The following is a 19207-nucleotide window of genomic DNA, read 5'->3' as shown; positions in this document are numbered from 1 at the left end:
TGACGCTACAGTAACAGTTACTGACGCTACAGTAACAGTTACTGGCGCTACAGTAACAGTTACTGGCGCTACAGTAACAGTTACTGGCGCTACAGTAACAGTTACTGGCGCTACAGTAACAGTTACTGGCGCTACAGTAACAGTTACTGGCGCTACAGTAACAGTTACTGGCGCTACAGTAACAGTTACTGGCGCTACAGTAACAGTTACTGGCGCTACAGTAACAGTTACTGGCGCTACAGTAACAGTTACTGGCGCTACAGTAACAGTTACTGGCGCTACAGTAACAGTTACTGGCGCTACAGTAACTGCTGTGAGGCCCCTTCTATCAATTATTTCTAAAATAAGACCGAAAATAAAAATCCATCTCTTTATTTTTTATTTATGTTCAAGAGGGAGCCGGTCGGCCGAGCGGACAACACGCGGGACTTGTGATCCTGTGGTCCTGGGTTCGATCCCAGGCGCCGGCGAGAAACAATGGGCAGAGTTTCATTCACCCTATGCCCCTGTTACCTAGCAGTAAAATAGGTACCTGGGTGTTAGTCAGCTGTCACGGGCTGCTTCCTGGGGGTGGAGGCCTGGTCGAGGACCGGGCCGCGGGGACACTAAAGCCCCGAAATCATCTCAAGATAACCTCAAGATAAGAGAAGACGGTACACTGGGTTTGTTAGAGTACATAACATTTGCGTTCTTACATTCTAGCAAAGCCGCTAACACGCATATAGCGTTTCCAGCAGTGTATTTGTAACTGAAATCTTGAAGATTTTGTAAATTTTGTCTGGCGGCCATTTTGTTGACGTCACGTCACACAAAACTGAGCAACATTTTGGAAATTGTACATAGTTTTTGGATGACATTAAACTTTTCACATTAATTTTCACGTCAATAAATTGGATAAGTTCAGATTTAGGAAAGACTTGGGTAAATACTGGTTCGGTAACAGGGTTGTTGATTTGTGGAACCAATTATCGCGTAACGTGGTGGAGGTGGGGTCCCTCGATTGTTTCAAGCGTGGGTTGAACATGTATATGAAGGAGATTGGGTGGTTATAAATAGAAGCTGCTTCGTATGGGCCAATAGGCCTTCTGGAGTTACCTTTGTTCTTATGTTCTTAAGTTCTTCTTTCAGCAAGGTTCACACGGAGGACGATTGTTCTGCAGCTCTTGTTCACCTGTGTCTGCCCCGCTCTTGAATACTGTATTGTTTCCTGATTGACTCTTTATTTCACCCCCCCCCAAGTGAGCACCACAAGCTCTTTAGTAAGTCATCAGTGACGTGTTTCTTGAACTGCAAGAGTAGTGGCTGTAGTCTCCTGATACACGACAGTGATCACCAACAGTGACTGTAGCCTCCCTGATACACTACAGTGACCACCAACAGTGACTGTAGCCTCCCTGATACACTACAGTGACCACCAACAGTGACTGTAGCCTCCCTGATACACTACAGTGACCACCAACAGTGACTGTAGCCTCCCTGATACACTACAGTGACCACCAACAGTGACTGTAGCCTCCCTGATACACTACAGTGACCACCAACAGTGACTGTAGCCTCCCTGATACACTACAGTGACCACCAACAGTGACTGTAGCCTCCCTGATACACTACAGTGACCACCAACTGTGACTGTAGCCTCCCTGATACACTACAGTGACCACCAACAGTGACTGTAGCCTCCCTGATACACGACAGTGACCACCAACAGTGACTGTAGTCTCCTGATACACGACAGTGACCACCAACAGTGACTGTAGTCTCCTGATACACGACAGTGACCACCAACAGTGACTGTAGTCTCCTGATACACGACAGTGACCACCAACAGTGACTGTAGCCTCCCTGATACACTACAGTGACCACCAACAGTGACTGTAGCCTCCCTGATACACGACAGTGACCACCAACAGTGACTGTAGTCTCCTGATACACGACAGTGACCACCAACAGTGACTGTAGCCTCCCTGATACACTACAGTGACCACCAACAGTGACTGTAGCCTCCCTGATACACGACAGTGACCACCAACAGTGACTGTAGTCTCCTGATACACGACAGTGACCACCAACAGTGACTGTAGCCTCCCTGATACACTACAGTGACCACCAACAGTGACTGTAGCCTCCCTGATACACGACAGTGACCACCAACAGTGACTGTAGTCTCCTGATACACGACAGTGACCACCAACAGTGACTGTAGCCTCCCTGATACACTACAGTGACCACCAACAGTGACTGTAGCCTCCCTGATACACGACAGTGACCACCAACAGTGACTGTAGTCTCCTGATACACGACAGTGACCACCAACAGTGACTGTAGCCTCCCTGATACACGACAGTGACCACCAACAGTGACTGTAGCCTCCCTGATACACGACAGTGACCACCAACAGTGACTGTAGCCTCCCTGATACACGACAGTGACCACCAACAGTGACTGTAGCCTCCCTGATACACGACAGTGACCACCAACAGTGGCTGTAGCCTCCTGATACACTACAGTAACCACCAACAGTGACTGTAGTTCTCCTAGCCTGACCTTCCAGCACTGTGTGGAGACTGTTCTCCTAGCCTGACCTTCCAACACTGTGTGGAGACTGTTCTCCTGGCCTGACCTTCCAGCACTGTATGGAGACTGTTCTCCTGGCCTGACCTTCCAGCACTGTATGGAGACTGTTCTCCTGGCCTGACCTTCCAGCACTGTATGGAGACTGTTCTCCCGGGGGAAGACGACTCTTAAGTGGTCCCGCTGGGTATCCTTGCCTGGTGTCTTAAGGTGGCGGGAAAGTTGGTGAGAAGTTGGAGGCTGCGTGTTGCTGGCTGATAAGGTCCTGCCCGTAATGCCTCGCATTTTGTTTGTCACCTGTCAAAGTTCCCGGTCAAGCTGTGTTGATCCCAGTTCCTAAAGGTTTAATACCGGAGAAATTGTGTTGCGTCATTACCATTATTGTTAGCGGGTGTGAATGGCCGTGTTAATGGCCCCAGTGTTGCCATTAACTGTGCAAGCCAGTTAATGGCGTGTTCAGGGGCTGTAGGACTCTGACTGGGATACCTTGAGGTTCCCAGGACCTCTTCCCCCACGGCCCAGTCATCTTACCAGTCCTTATAACAAAATTTGTCTTCGAAAAATGCATTGGAATCGAACCTACGACCTGGTTCACCCCCAGATGCTCGCCTTGCCCACTGTACCTACACCCACTGTACCTACGCCCACTGTACCTACACCCACTGTACCTACGCCCACTGTACCTACACCCACTGTACCTACGCCCACTGTACCTACGCCCACTGTACCTACGCCCACTGTACCTACTCCCACTGTACCTACGCCCACTGTACCTACGCCCACTGTACCTACTCCCACTGTACCTACTCCCACTGTACCTACGCCCACTGTACCTACGCCCACTGTACCTACGCCCACTGTACCTACTCCCACTGTACCTACTCCCACTGTACCTACGCCCACTGTACCTACGCGCCCACTGTACCTACGCCCACTGTACCTACGCCCACAGTACCTACACCCACTGTACCTACACCCACTGTACCTACGCCCACTGTACCTACGCCCACTGTACCTACTCCCACTGTACCTACGCCCACTGTACCTACGCCCACTGTACCTACGCCCACTGTACCTACTCCCACTGTACCTACGCCCACTGTACCTACGCCCACTGTACCTACACCCACTGTACCTACGCCCACTGTACCTACACCCACTGTACCTACGCCCACTGTACCTACGCCCACTGTACCTACTCCCACTGTACCTACGCCCACTGTACCTACACCCACTGTACCTACGCCCACTGTACCTACGCCCACTGTACCTACGCCCACTGTACCTACGCCCACTGTACCTACGCCCACTGTACCTACTCCCACTGTACCTACGCCCACTGTACCTACTCCCACTGTACCTACGCCCACTGTACCTACTCCCACTGTACCTACGCCCACTGTACCTACGCCCACTGTACCTACGCCCAGTTTACCTACGCCCACTGTACCTACACCCACTGTACCTACTCCCACTGTACCTACGCCCACTGTACCTACGCCCACTGTACCTACTCCCACTGTATCTACGCCCACTGTACCTACACCCACTGTACCTACTCCCACTGTACCTACTCCCACTGTACCTACGCCCACTGTACCTACTCCCACTGTACCTACACCCACTGTACCTACGCCCACTGTACCTATTTGTAGTCTGGAAATTATCTGAAGTAATATTAACATTAAACTCAACCCAAAAAAATGTCAATACGTTTCTTCTTGAAATTTATATTTCAACTCATTTGATATTGAAAACAAACTGGAAATTATAAATTGATGGATTCAATTGTTAATAGAAAACCCATAAAGTGCTAATCATTCTCTACGATATCTTCCGAGAACCAAATTAGACACGGTATAGAAGATGAGTCCCGCTTGCAGTTAATGAGTTGGTGTATATAGTGCGGGAAAAGCAATCAAATCAATGTGCTATAAAATAAAATACATAAAATATTAACATTGGTAAAATAAAATACATTGGTAAAATGTATTTTGGTAAAATATTAACATTGCAGTTTATTTTAAAATGTTCCTATTGTTAAATTGCAGGTATTTGGGGAGATTTTATTAAGTGGCAATATAAATAGTTATATGCTATTTAACTGGTAATTTCCATAGCGAGCCTGGATGGTACCTGTGTTGTGTTCTGGGAGTTCTACTACCCAATCCCGGCCCGAGGCCAGGCTTGACTAGTGATAACTTGGTCCAACAGACTGTTGCTTGGGGCGGCCCGCAGGTCCACATACCCACTACAAGCTGGTTGATCCAGCATTTCTTGCGGGGAGGGAAGGTTAAACACTCACGAGGGAAGGAACAATCAGGAGAAAACGCCAAGCCATTTCGACTATATAGAAACCGTCTAGTTATTCTTGAAGTCCACTTTTGTTTGGGCAATATTTCGTATGCATGCTGGCATGATATTGAAGAGCCTGAACCTCTGATGTTCATGGTGCTCTTTGTTTATGTCTATGGCACCTCTGCTCTTCACTGCCTCTATTCTGTAGTTCCTTCCATATCGGTCGCTCCAGTATGTTGTTATTCTACTGTGTACATTTGGCACCTGTCTCTCCAGTGTTTTCCATGTATATGTTGTGTGATACTTTTCTCCTCTTCTTTCCAGAGAACACATTTTGAGTATTAAGTTTTAGTGTTTTTCCTGCCCGAAACGCTTTGCGTAATAGTGGCTTTAGGCATTGTATGTACTAGCTCTATCTATAAATCCATCAATGTTTGTATAACCTCTTGTATGTATGTACTTTACCTGAATAAACATATGAATTTTGAATTTGAATTTGAATTTTTGAACTTTGAGACGGTCGCAATAATTAAGGTATTTTATCGTGTCTATGAGTGTCGTGTATGTTCCCTTCTATTTCAGAACTATCTCCCGCTCTGAGAGGGGAAGCAAGTATGGACCAGCACTCCAGGTGGGAGTGTACAAGCAATGTGAGCAGTATGAACACTGTGATGGGAGCCCTGGATTTGAGCTTCTCATAATTCATCCCATTATTTTCCTGGCTGTCGCCATATTTGCTTGTTTATGCTCACTAAACGTTAGGTCGTCTGACATACAAGTTACTTTCATGTTTCCAGATCCTTCACGTAATGTTTTCCTACTGTGAGATCCTGTACCCAGTATTTGGTTTAAGTTCATTTTTACCATACCTACGTACCTGGAATTTATCACTGTTAAACAGAATACCGTTTTGTAGTTTTCAATACAGAATCAATTTTCATGCTGATTTTTGTGTCATGTGCAAAAGATGACACAGATTTGTAATTTTTTCTATATCTGATATGAGAATGAGAAAAGGCAGTGGTGTAAGGACTGTGCCCCGAGGTACAGAACTTTTCACTGTGCATGGCCTAGATTTTGCGTTCTGTTTGATAGGATATTGAATATCCATTGCCCAACTTAACCTGATTATTCCTATTTATCTCATTTAATGGGCTATAACACACTATTCACATTTATCTAATGTGAGCATTGGAAAGACCGTGTATAATACATCTGCATTTTGTTTTGCTTCTAGGACTTCTAGGACTTTCAGTGGTTAAGTAACTGCACTGACAATCATGTCAGTGCAGTTACTTACTCAGTGCAGTTACTCTACCCAGCTAGAGTGGTAGATCATGCGAAAAGCATGATCTACCCACTCTAAATCTACCATGACCTGGGTGGTGGAGGTCATTGGTCACCATGAAACTGGAGATCTTACTCTTTATCACTCTTTGAAAAACATTTAATGTGTGAATTGTTAGTGCTAATGGCCGACAATGTTTAGCCACTGCTTTATTCCCTCACTTCTTTAGTGGAGCTATTTATACTGATTTAAATGCTTTTGGTATTCCCTGTATCCAAGTTTTGTCTCTAAGCTACACTGAGCGATAATGCTACTGGCACTTTACATTTCATTATAAATATAGATTTCCAGGAGTGTATTATATAGTGTGGTGTGGCCGGCAGGTTGGTGCGGGAAGTGACAGGCGTGAACGTCAACATGCGGGTTGGGATCCACTCCGGCAGAGTCCACTGTGGCGTGCTGGGACTTCGCAAGTGGCAGTTCGATGTCTGGTCCAACGACGTCACCCTCGCCAACTACATGGAGTCAGGCGGCATACCTGGGTAAGTTGTCCTTCCGCCAGTGTGCCTTGACGGGTTATAAATGTGTGGGGTCATTTGTGCAGCAGGATTTTGGTGCAACTGGAAATGTGTGCTCGGGTGGTATGACAGGGGTCTGGTGCGTGTGAGAATTGGGAATTTGTTTGGGGTAACTTCTGCGGGATATAATGTGTGTTTAAATCGCTTTTGTGTATCCCTCTGAGTATACATGTTTTGTATATTTTAAAATGTATTTGATGTTTACAAAATTTGTTTATTCCCTGCAATAAAATGATATGATAAATATGGACGAATAGTTGTTGTCGAGCCGGACGAATGACTGTGTTTGTCCGTCACCAAACACCGTGTGAGAGCCCGCTAAATGGGCTCACACCTGGCTAGTGGCACTCTCGGGAGCCAGAGTGCCACTCACACACACCTGGTAATGGCCATTACCTCCCCAACACAGGTGTGTATGGGCCCCCTCTCAGCATGGTTGGTAATGGGTGCCTTCACATACAGCTGGTAATGGATACCACTTTCCAGGAAGCAGGTAATGGAGCCCCCTCACCATACGTCTGTGAATGGCTTGGTGAGGACCATTGAACAATACCCTGAAGGCGTCGTGCCCGTGGAGGAGGAGCAGGGTGCTGAGCTTAGCACTTCACGTCGTGCCCGTGGAGGAGGAGCAGGGTGCTGAGCTTAGCACTTCACGTCGTGCCCGTGGAGGAGGAGCAGGGTGCTGAGCTTAGCACATCATTCCACCTTTCCACTGTGCTTGTCTTTTATATATGTAAGAGTTCTTACACTCTTGCATATGTAAGAGTTCTTACACTCTTGCATATGTAAGAGTTCTTACACTCTTGCATATGTAAGAGTTCTTACACTCTTGCATATGTAAGAGTTCTTACACTCTTGCATATGTAAGAGTTCTTACACTCTTGCATATGTAAGAGTTCTTACACTCTTGCATATGTAAGAGTTCTTACACTCTTGCATATGTAAGAGTTCTTACACTCTTGCATATGTAAGAGTTCTTACACTCTTGCATATGTAAGAGTTCTTACACTCTTGCACAGCCACCAGCACGCGTAGCGTTTCCGGCAGGTCCTTAATCCTAATGTTCCCTGGAATACGACCCGCCAAATCGTTTAACATTCAGGTACGCATTTTACTATTGGGTAAACAGAGGCTACAGTTAAGGATTTGGCGCCCAGTAAATCTTCCCCGGCCAGGATACGAACCCAGGCCAAAGCGCTTGCGAAACGCCAGGCGAGTGACTTACCACTTCGCCACGGGGACCTGATATCATTTTGTTATACTACAAATCCTTATGGGTATGGGTATATCCATGTATTGGGCAGGAAACCCAAAAATGGTTAATAGTTCACCCATCCAAGTTACTTGTCAGATCAAGCTGTGCTTAACCTGACGGGCAAGTGACGCTTTGGATATTTTCAGAGCAAGGTATAACAAGGTACTTCTCAGACTTCCATCTTCATGGGTTTAACTTCCCTGTGAACTTGTATTTAAGTTGCTGTGTGATGCTTCACAGTTGTCAGTGGTTCTCCCGCTTATTTCATCAAGTGTTGTGCTCCTCGATGGAAGAGTAATGTGCTGCTCTCCATCTCTCAACTTGGCACCAGTGCAAGTTCGGACACCTTCCTTCACTCTATTAAAACTATAAAAAGTGCACCCTTCACGGAATGGCAGTCGGCCGCCTTTAATTCTCTAGCTAACTGGTGACAGGGGCCACGCTGGCCAAGAGCAGGCTGCCCAACATGTGCTCCTCCACCCCCATGTCTTACTGGTATTATTCTGCCTTACTCCCTCAACGCCAAAATGTGCATCTCCTGCACCTCTGCTTATGTTAATTCACTGGCGAGTAGCCCATTGGCGATGGTAACCTTCTCCCATACCTCTCCAAGGATAGGTATGGGAAAATACCTTCCGGGTACACTGATTCCGGGGATCAGTGTACCCGCGGCTCTGACTAGACTATTGGTTGGTGGTTTGGTCAACCAGGCTGTTAGACGCGGCTGCTCGCAGTCTGACGTATGAATCATCGCCTGGTTGGTCAGGTATCCTTTGGAGGTGTTTGTCCAGTTCTTTCTTGAACACCTTGAGAGATGGACTCTATATACGGACGCACTGACTCTACAAGTCATGGAAATGAACGAGGCAATGAATTCTGCGTTGGTGTGTTTACAAATGTTTCATTATGAAGGCTTCGAGTTCTAAGCAAATGACTTTTATAAAAGAGAAGAGGAAATAGTATGAGTCCGTCTTCCTAATGCAGATGTGACCGGACGCCTCCTTGTTTGGGAAGCACAGCGACGAGTTCTGAATCTGAATGACTCGTCGTGAGGCGCACCCACCATATCCGGAGTGGCAGTAGCTTTATCTTCTAGCTTTTTGCACACTAATAATGCCATGAGCGTTATTAGTGTGCTAATAACCGTATTGAGCTAATGCCTTGTTCATGTTCACTGGAATATGAAAGTTACTGCTACAAAGACTTTAAACTTGACCGTCACTTTCAGAGATAATCTTGTAAAGAAACCCTTGCTTCTCAAATGGTTACTAAAGATATATAAAGAATCATAATTGTTTTGAGACCGAGACCGGTTTCCACCTTGGACAAATCGGACGAGAGCACAGCGAGTGATTATAAAATGTAAAGGAGAGTGGCCAGAATACGCCTGGGATATAGACGTATCTGGCAGTTCTCTCAAAACCCAAATGTCGAGTACACAATGTGTCAACTTTGTGAAAGAGAAAACATGCACTCCCTTGAACATTATATTGTAGAATGTCCCATACTGACTGACTTTCGCCCTCCTGGGCTAAGGTATGCTGAACTCTGTAATTACTATATGAGTACTGGAACACTTGATGATATATTGGACTTGTATCCAAGATTGACCATGTAATGTATCAACTATACAATGTATGTATGTGATGTAACTATATAACCTGAGCTTGTAAAAGCACCTTAATCACCTTCAGTGGTTAAGTGCTTAATAACACACTAGTTTCTCTATCAGCTATCTTACTCTCTCAGAGTAGGAGAGCCATAAATGTATGTGTATGTATTTATATGTGTATATATGTATATGTGTGTGTATGTATGTATATGTATGTGTATAAAGTATATGTGGAAGCTGATCAGAATTACATTTCACCTTTGTAAATGCACATTAATGATACTATGTTAAGAACAAATCGACCACTTTATGTAGGGCAGACATAACTCTGTGTATCTATGTATTTATGTCTATAGGTTAAATTAGCATTTTAAAGGCACTACAATCACCTTCTGTGGTTGATTGTTCAATAAATCCCTGAACTATATGTTTAATACATCTCTCACCCTGTCCATGGAGGACAGCAGAAAAATGTATATATGCTGGTTAGCATTGTAAATGTGTGGCCACGTCTGTGGTAGAAAATAATAATAGAAAAAAGAGGTGTTAAAAGAGATGTGCTTCCTTCCTCGTGCAGGAGGATCCACGTGACGAAGGAGACGCTGAAGTACCTGAGTGGCGACTACAAGGTGGAGCCGGGCAACGGTGGCGAGAGGCACCAGTATCTTAAGATAATGAATATAGAGACCTACCTCATTGTGCCCGATGATGACTACAGGGACGTGAGTATCCTCCCTCAGCCCCTCTCAGCCCCTCTCTCTCAGTCTCAGTGAGTATCGTCCCTCAGCCCCTCTCAGCCTCTCTCCCTCAGCCTCTCTCCCTCAGCCTCAGTGAGTATCGTCCCTCAGCCCCTCTCAGCCTCTCTCCCTCAGCCTCTCTCTCTCAGCCTCTCTCCCTCAGCCTCCCTCTCTCAGCCTCTCTCTCTCAGCCCCTCGCCCCCTCTAATCCGCCGCCACCTTCTGCTGATAATCCATCACATATTAGTGGAACATGTGACTCCTGGTTGTGCCAGGTGTATGATCTTAACTATGCTTATATATGTGTGTGTGTGCTAGCGCGTGCGGGGAATTACCTCCAGCTCTTGGGCTTCGCCTTTTAGTTATCGGGTGCTTGGTATAACTCTAGTTTTTTATTTAGTTTATATATATGTAATCTCACACACACACACACAAACACACACACACACACACACACACACACACACACACACACACACACACACACACACACACACACACACACACACACACACACACACACATAAAGGCTAAAGTTATTACTATGAAACGGTATTTAAGGAACTGAGCTTTCTTCCAGAGATAGAACCATATTGGTGATTTCTTAACTCCTGAAAATTAATAGTTAAAGAATTAGTAATTGAGTGAACGTGTATTTGAGTGTGTGTGTACCCGTGTTGATCTTGCATCTTGATGCTAGTCTCGCAGCACATGGTTGGTGCGTGTGTACTCACCTAGTTGTGTTTGCGGGGGTTGAGCTCTGGCTCTTTGGTCCCACCTCAACTGTCAATCAACAGGTGTACAGATTCCTGAGCCTACTGGGCTCTATCATATCTACATTTGAAACTGTGTATGGAGTCAGCTTCCACCACATCACTTCTTAATGCATTCCATTTGTTAACTACCCTGACACTGAACAAATTCTTTCTGTGTGTGTGTGATGTTTGTGTTGATATGGGTGGTGAAGGTGGGTGGGCTGTGCCTGGTGACACCTCCGTGGCACTCTGCTCAAGGCGGTGATGATGATGCAGTCTCTTTATGTAGTAATTCATATGTTCCGCCGCCTTTATAGTTGTTTACGGCCGGTAAACTGGTGTTGGTTAGCATGTTAACACCTACCGGCACCTTCCATACCTCTTCCTCTCTGGCTAGTTTGACTGCTATTTTAATTTCATATATCCAAACATGGTTAGAAGAACCAGGAGGTTCTTGAGAAGGAGTGAAGCGGCGATAAGTCTGGTTCCTGTGCTCCTCCTTCCTGGAGGAGTGAAGCAGCGATTAGGGTGGTTCCTGTCTTCCTCCTTCGTGGAGTGAAGCAGCGATTAGGCTGGCTTTGTAGATCAATTGGCCAATGAGGCTTGCAGGAAAGAAAACATTGATTATGACTTTGGACTATCTAATGCAGTTATTAGAAACATACAAATTAAAGAAATTAATTCAGATTTAGAAGAACTAAGAAATGCACAGAGACCTGAAAGCTGCAGTATTAAAAGTTATGACAAGTTCTGTAATAATAGGTATTTGTATGGTCAGCACAGTAACCGGACCAGGCAATGTGATGTAGTAATTGCGCGAATTCGCCTTGGCTATAGACACATCTGGCAGGTTAGTGAGGCTGAGCCACTACCAGAATATTCAGATTGTAAACTCTGTGATAAACCTTTAATGCACTCACTAGAACACTATATTGATGAATGTGAAACCGTAAAGGACTTTAGACCTCCTGGCCTATTGTACCACCAACTGTGTAACTATTTTATTGACTCAGGTGTTCTGGACGACATCCTAACAATTTACCCAAAATTTGCTTGTCCATTTTAAAGAATGAAGAACAATTTCTATTTATACTCTAAGCTGCATCACTTATGAACCCATCCCTGCCCTTGTGTGGCAGTGCACAATAGAAAGTTGTTGTCACATATTCACACATTAAAACATTGATTGTAACCGTGATATATATGTGCTTCAGCCTACAGTTTAGACCTATTGTCTTATGTATGACCCTCTGTCCTGCGTGACAGTGAATACTAGCATTAACCTCAATTTAATAAGACTATCAAAATTCTCAGATTAGGCAAAATTGTAATTAATTTTGTCAATAAAGATGTTAATAATAATAATTAGGCTGGCTCCACAAAGTCAACTTGTGGTGACTTTGTGCCTCGTCTTCCCCTCTACCCCATCCCCCGCTCTCCTCCACCTCACATTAATACTCCCTGGTCTACACCCCTTCCCTCCTCTACCCTCTCTCCCACTCCCCTTCCCTTCTATCTCCTACACGCGTTATCTCGTCCCTGCTCAACACCCATTCTTCCCTCCCCTCGCTTCTACACTCATTTAACATCCCCTACTCTTTCTTGCTTATTTCAACCTCGCTTCTATGCCAGTTAAATCCACTAGGGGCTCACCATAGCTCGTGCTACTTGGAACTGTTTGTTCCCAGTAGCTGAATCTAAAACCACGATCTTGCTTATCCGGCCCATCCTCACTCTCCCTCTCTCTTCTCTCCCATCATCTCCTGCCCCCCCCCTCCACACCCTCACCCCCTCCCCCACACACCCTTAACCCCCCCCCCTCCTCCCCAAGTGACCCAACAAGAGGGGACTGTCCCAGCGTCGTCTCAGCTTTTACTGGGTTTATTTTATACCACGCAATGCCTAAACCCAGCGAGAGTGGCGGCGAGAGGAACCTTGTGGAACGAAGCTGTGACTTGTATTTTTGTGTGTATCTGGTGCGAGAATGGCAACCCATCTTCCTGAACAAATCCACAAGGGCCGTGACGAGGATTCTAACCTGCGTCCGGGAGCATCCCAGACATCTTCCTGTTTAGATATTGTGACGGTCGTCAGTAGTCACGAATTCGTACGTACTTAGCTTTTAGATAGTCGTATACTGACTAGTCAGGAATTCTTTGAAATTAAATGAAACTAAAAAACAAACTTAATATTCCTAGGCCTAGTATAGCACACATATGTACTATATTAGGCCTCAGATATCGTGTATTAGGCCTAGGAAGGTTAGTTTAGTTTGCCAAAGCAACACAAGTAAAGAATAGTTTTCCGGTGTGTCCAACTCAATAGTTCAGATTCTACTTTCTAATTTCGTTGTAGGTCGGTATATATATATATATACAATGGTCCTCATCGTTTCTATAAATACTACCAAAACAGGAGGATGGGCTGGAGAATAAGAAAAAAGCAGTGGTACAAGGACTGTGCCCTGAGGTACAGACTTCTTAACTATGCTTTGACAATTTTATTTGGTTGACAGTTACTCTGTGTTCCGTTTGACAGAAAATTGAATATCCATCGCCTTACTTTACCTGTTATTCCAATTGACCTTTTCTGGGCTATCACTCTGGTCACATTTATCAAATGTCTTTGCAAAGTTCGTGTATACCACATGTGCATTATGTTTTTCTTCTAACGCATCAGTGATTTTGTCATAGTGGTCGAGTAGCTGCGAAAGGCTTGATAAATCCTTTTTTGAGGAGGGTAAACACGGACTTCGCAAAGTTTTAGTTTAGTTCATTTATTATGCACCCCATACCCATCTTGTGGGCGGTAGTGGAAAGGGTTACAGAGGCACATAATGGGCTCAGGGACTGAACCCCACAAAAGCAAAGGTATTTGATAAATGCACCCATGGAGTGATAGCCCACAAAATGAGGTCATTAGGAGTAACAGGTAAAGTAGGACGATGAATGTTAAATTTTCTGTCAAACAGAACGCAAAGAGTAACAGTTAATCAAATCAAATAGTCCAATCACAGTAAAAAGCTCTGTACCTCAGGGCACAGTCCTTGCACCACTGCTCTTCCTTATTCTCATATCAGATATAGACAAAAATAAATCATAGCCTCGTATCATCTTTTGCAGATGACACTAAAATCAGCATGAAATTTACTTCTGTTGATACATTGAAAAACTACAAGCAGATATTAATAAAGTTTTCGACTGGGCAGCAGAAAATAACATGTTTAACAGTGATAAATTCCAAGTACTTAGATACAGTAAAAATGAGGACCTTAAACAAAATACAGGGTACAAAACACAATCAAATGTGCCCATAGTAGGAAAACAGGATGTAAAGGATCAGGGAATAATAATGTCTGACGACCTAACGTTTAGGGAGCATAACCAAGCAAATATTGCATCAGCCAGAAAAATAGGATGGATTACCAGAATCTTCAAGTCTAGAGAACTCATCACAATGGTTGTACTATTCAAATCACTCATTCTGTCCCGTCTTAAATACTGCTCAGTACTCACTTCCCCCTTTCAGAGCAGGGGAGATTACTGAAATAGAGGGAATACAGAGAACACCGGGCATACAGAGACACGATAATTAAGGGACCCAAGTTATTGGGATCGTCTCAAAGCTCTTCAAATGTAGCATTTAGAAAGGAGACGAGAGAGGTATCATATAATATATAAATAGAAAATATTGGAGGGCCAAGTCCAAAATTTACACAGTAAAATAACAACATACTGGAGTGAACAACATAGAAGGGAATGCAGAATAGAGATAGTGAAGAACAAAGGTGCCATAGGCAAAGAGAACATGGCATGAACATTAGGGGTCCACGGTTGTTCAACATCCTCCCAGCGAGCTTAAGAAATATTGCCGGAACAAATGTGGACATCTTTAAAAGAAAATCGGATAGTTTTCTTAAAAATTTTGATTGTTGATTGTTGCCGCTGGAGGCGGCTAGTTTTTTTGTCCACGCCATACTCATCCTGTGAGCGGTAGCGCAAAAAGCATTACAGAGGGCACAAAAGGTCTTTATCAGACCTCCATGATGATAATTACATTAACAATTACATATATTCTTCATACATTATAATTACAATTGGCAGCTAGTTAGAGAATTTTCTATTTCAAGAGCTATATATTACATTTTTTCTTCAAGAAGTGCCGGACCAACCGGGCTGTGGTGAATGCGGGCCGCTCCTGTTGGACCAAGCTCTCACAAGTCAAGCCTGGCCCCGGGCCGGGCTTGGGGAGTAGAACTCCCAGAGCACCATCAAGGTAAGGGAAGCCAATCCGTCTCCACACCATTCCCGCAAGAATCCAAACTGCAGCATTCCGCACCTTAGCAAGTACAGCGGCCGCCGCACCTCCACAGGACCCGCCTGGGAGGGCCACGCCCAGCGACCGACCTCACCACCAACGCAGCCACTGTCACTAGCCACCATAAACAACAGTAAGGTGCTTGTACTGCTCCACCTTGTTGAGAGGATTACGAGCACTGACAGCAGCCTATTCAAGCCATCATCAGGGTACTAACTACAAATGGTCTGCCGATATAACAGTACCAGACGATCTAGTTCCTGCAACGGCACCTCTCGATTTTGCAACTTCGACCCCCAGCACCTGGCGTTAACGCAAAATATCTGCTCCTGGAATAACTGCGTCATCCACGGATCTCACAACACCAACTCCTGCTCCACCGGCCAACGAATCATCTGCAGATGCAACATTAACTACCTCCAACAAAGATGAATCATTTTCATCATCTGATAAAAGAACGTGCGGTGAATATGAGCGATACATACATCCACCACCATGACTGACCGTGATCAAGTAGCCAAGACTCCCACTGTCTTTTACACCACAGACGCACGTGGCCTCCAGTATACCCCGGAGCAAAGACGTAAGGAAACCCTACTCATCAACGAGCAACTCCTGGGACAATAATAAGGAACTGGAGCCGCCAGACCATTGGTACGGGACGCCGAGACTGTCCTCCGCCGCCGTGACCTCGCCATACTAAACCATTGAACCCGAATTCTACAACTTTATTCAAACAGCGAAATTGGCATCGTGACAACGAGAAGTCAAGTCCAGATGACGATGAATATAAAGCAAGAAGAAACAAGGCAGCGAGAAGCAACACCAAGAAGAGCCCAGTAAGACGAGCAGCGCCGCTGCCACAGCCACACACCGAGGACGCTTCACCACTACACACTACCACCATCACCACAAATCCAAAGTGGTTGGCCCACTACCCTGTACCTCCCCTTTCCATCTAATATCCCATTCCCTGCTTAAGATTTTTTCTGCATCCTTATCCTGCCATTCCAGCCCCTGCTATACTACCAGCCCCTACTATACTACCGTCCCCTGCTATACTTACCAGCCCCTGCTATACCTACCAGCCCCTGCTATACTTACCAGTCCCAGCTATACTTACCAGCCCCTGCTATACTTACCAGGCCCTGCTATACTTACCAGTCTTTGCTATACTTACCAGTGGCCAGAATACACCTTACCAGGCGTATTCTGGCCACTATAACATCACATTGCCGGGTTCTTGTTCCATTAGTCCCATATATGAATGTCTCCTCACGATATCTATCATAATATTTAATGCTACAACTTTCAGGTCTTTGTGAATTTGTTAGGTTGGTGAGATCTTCATTAGATATTTGCTTAAGTATTCTCTTTGTCACTGCTAATGAAACACCCATATCAATTTCTATTACTGGTTTTCTACAGTCTGTCTTTGCAAGCATATCAACAGTATCATGCCTTGAGATACCAACATGTGAGGGTATCCATAAGAATTTAATTTCAAATCTCTTTTCTTTAGCAGCTAAAACATTCATTCGAATATCACTGACTATTTTCTGGGTGTCACTACTATGTGCGTTCAATGGCAGGAGTGCACTCTGCGAGTCACAGTATATAAGTCCACTGCCTTTGTCTTTTAAAACGTGTGGACCCCATACCCATCCCGTGGGCTGTAGTGGACCCCATACCCATCCCGTGGGCTGTAGTAGACCCCATACCCATCCCCTGGGCTGTAGTGGACCCCATACCCATCCCGTGGGCTGTAGTGGACCCCATACCCATCCCGTGGGCGGGTTGTGGGAAGGGTTACAGAAGTATATGACAGGTTCAGGAACTGAACCATACAGTTCATTTAGCAAAGCAAGTAACAATCTTCTGAAACTAGTTACACAATTTTTGTTAATGCTTTAACTTTAAAGTTCTTTATGACTTTAACAGTATGACTTTAACAGTATCGTTCAGCGTTAACTGACCGATACTTACGCCATATAGCAAGGAGACCATATACGAAGTGTATATAAGCCGTATAGCCATACGGGGGGCTGGTATAGCAGTGTTAATTAACCATTGATGATAGTGAACGTGCACATTGATGAGGAAGGCTGTCAGGTCAGTCTGTTAAGACCAACCAAACCTAATGGAGCGTAAGACGGGTCTTCTTAACCTAGTCGAGACATAACTCTAGGCCTTGAGATGAAGAGTTCTGCAACATGGAACAAGGTATGTTGCAACGATGCCAGTAGGCACTGGCACTGTTGGGTGACGTGAGTATTCACTCCTGGCGCCAGGCTGCCAGTGGCACCTCAGGCATTGGCCCTACAACCCCCCTCCCCCCTTAGAAATCGACCCCATACAACACCTACCCCCCTCTCCTTCATGCTGAATACTATCAGATTTTAATGAAATTTTCGTTCCATGCCACTGTGATGGCCCCCCGCCGGCGGCACTGTGATTCTGAGATTGTGGTGATTGCGTAGGTTGTGGTGGTTGGCAGGTAGTGGTAGACCAGGTGGGCTTCCACCTGTTGCTGCTGCTACAGCTTCCCAGACACTCACACATCCGCATCTTGGGCAAGACTACAGCTATTGTTATCCCCCGAGAGGGTGAGGCATCTTCTTGTACCTGGTTTGCAGCATCTGCTTCAAGGCATCTTCAGAGGCAGTGATTGGCTCTCAAGACGCCTACTCATCATACCAATAAATACCTGTTCTATATATATATATATATATATATATATATATATATATATATATATATATATATATATATATATATATATATATATCCCGGCCGCGGTAATAACTGGATATAATATTCCAGTAATAACTGGAATCCCGGTATATATACACCCGGCCGCGGCCTCCACACCCGGCTGATGCCGCCACACCCAGCTGATGCCTCCACACCCAGTTGATGCCTCCACACCCAGCTGATGCCTCCACACCCAGTTGATGCCTCCACACCCAGTTGCTGGCTCCACACCCAGTTGATGCCTCCACACCCAGTTGCTGGCTCCACACCCAGTTGATGCCTCCACACCCAGTTGCTGGCTCCACACCCAGTTGCTTGGCCATGACCCAGTGTGTTTGCTCCCCTCTATAGAATAATGCACAGTTTAACTCTGCCAACCGAGTTGAAATGGAAGGGGTCCCAGCGGTCGGGCAGGACTCCACAAGCCTTGAGGTGCCAACAACTGCTCCTAAAAGAGGTTTTTGCCGAGTATGCAACAAAAACACCGCCATAAACTCCACCGGTGGTGTTATCCGCTTTCACACCTTCAACGACGAAAGATGCAGTGGTTCCCACCAGCTTCCGAAGGGAAGCAATGGCCAGCTGCCATTAACAGTTAGGGAAGAGACTCCCATTAACCTAATCTCATCTGAGAACCTCACCCAAGCGATCATAGCGACGTCTGCTAGAACATTACCACACATCCCAAAAGCAGCCCGCCCAAATGCAGCAGCCAAACTTTGTAATCTTCTGAAAAGGGTCAATGATGCACCGGAAAACATTCAAGCGTGGCATAATGTCCTTCTGTTTGGCAATGTATGCCTCAACGTCCCTCCAAGGAGGGACAAATCACTTGCTTCCTCGGTCCTGAGGGCGATAAATGAATACCCAAGGGGGGACAACCTAGTTCGCCTGCCTCTACGAGCAAAACACACCCACCGCAGAAATGGTAACAACAACATACCGGAAACGTACAAAATCAGAGCACAAATCACCAAGAAAATTGAAGAGGGAAATACCGCAAGTGCTATTAGAGTCCTCACCAGTGACGAGAAAATTGCTC

General features: G+C 45.4%; 1 protein-coding gene across 6 annotated transcripts in view; it reads left to right on the top strand.

Annotated features, from left to right (window-relative positions):
- The window catches only part of LOC123756565 (adenylate cyclase type 5), an 814648-nt gene that overhangs the window by 713470 nt on the left and 81971 nt on the right, over nt 1-19207 (top strand). For all 6 annotated transcript variants that reach the window (XM_069331338.1, XM_069331335.1, XM_069331336.1 and 3 more), the window contains 2 exons: nt 6541-6699; nt 10180-10324. In XM_069331338.1, coding sequence (XP_069187439.1) covers nt 6541-6699; nt 10180-10324 — 304 coding nt within the window. The remainder of the gene's footprint in view (nt 1-6540; nt 6700-10179; nt 10325-19207) is intronic.

The sequence above is a fragment of the Procambarus clarkii genome, chromosome 25 (assembly GCF_040958095.1).
Source record: "Procambarus clarkii isolate CNS0578487 chromosome 25, FALCON_Pclarkii_2.0, whole genome shotgun sequence".
Taxonomy (NCBI): domain Eukaryota; kingdom Metazoa; phylum Arthropoda; class Malacostraca; order Decapoda; family Cambaridae; genus Procambarus; species Procambarus clarkii.
The sequence above is the reverse complement of the archived record's forward strand: the minus strand, read 5'-3'. Positions and strand labels throughout refer to the sequence as shown.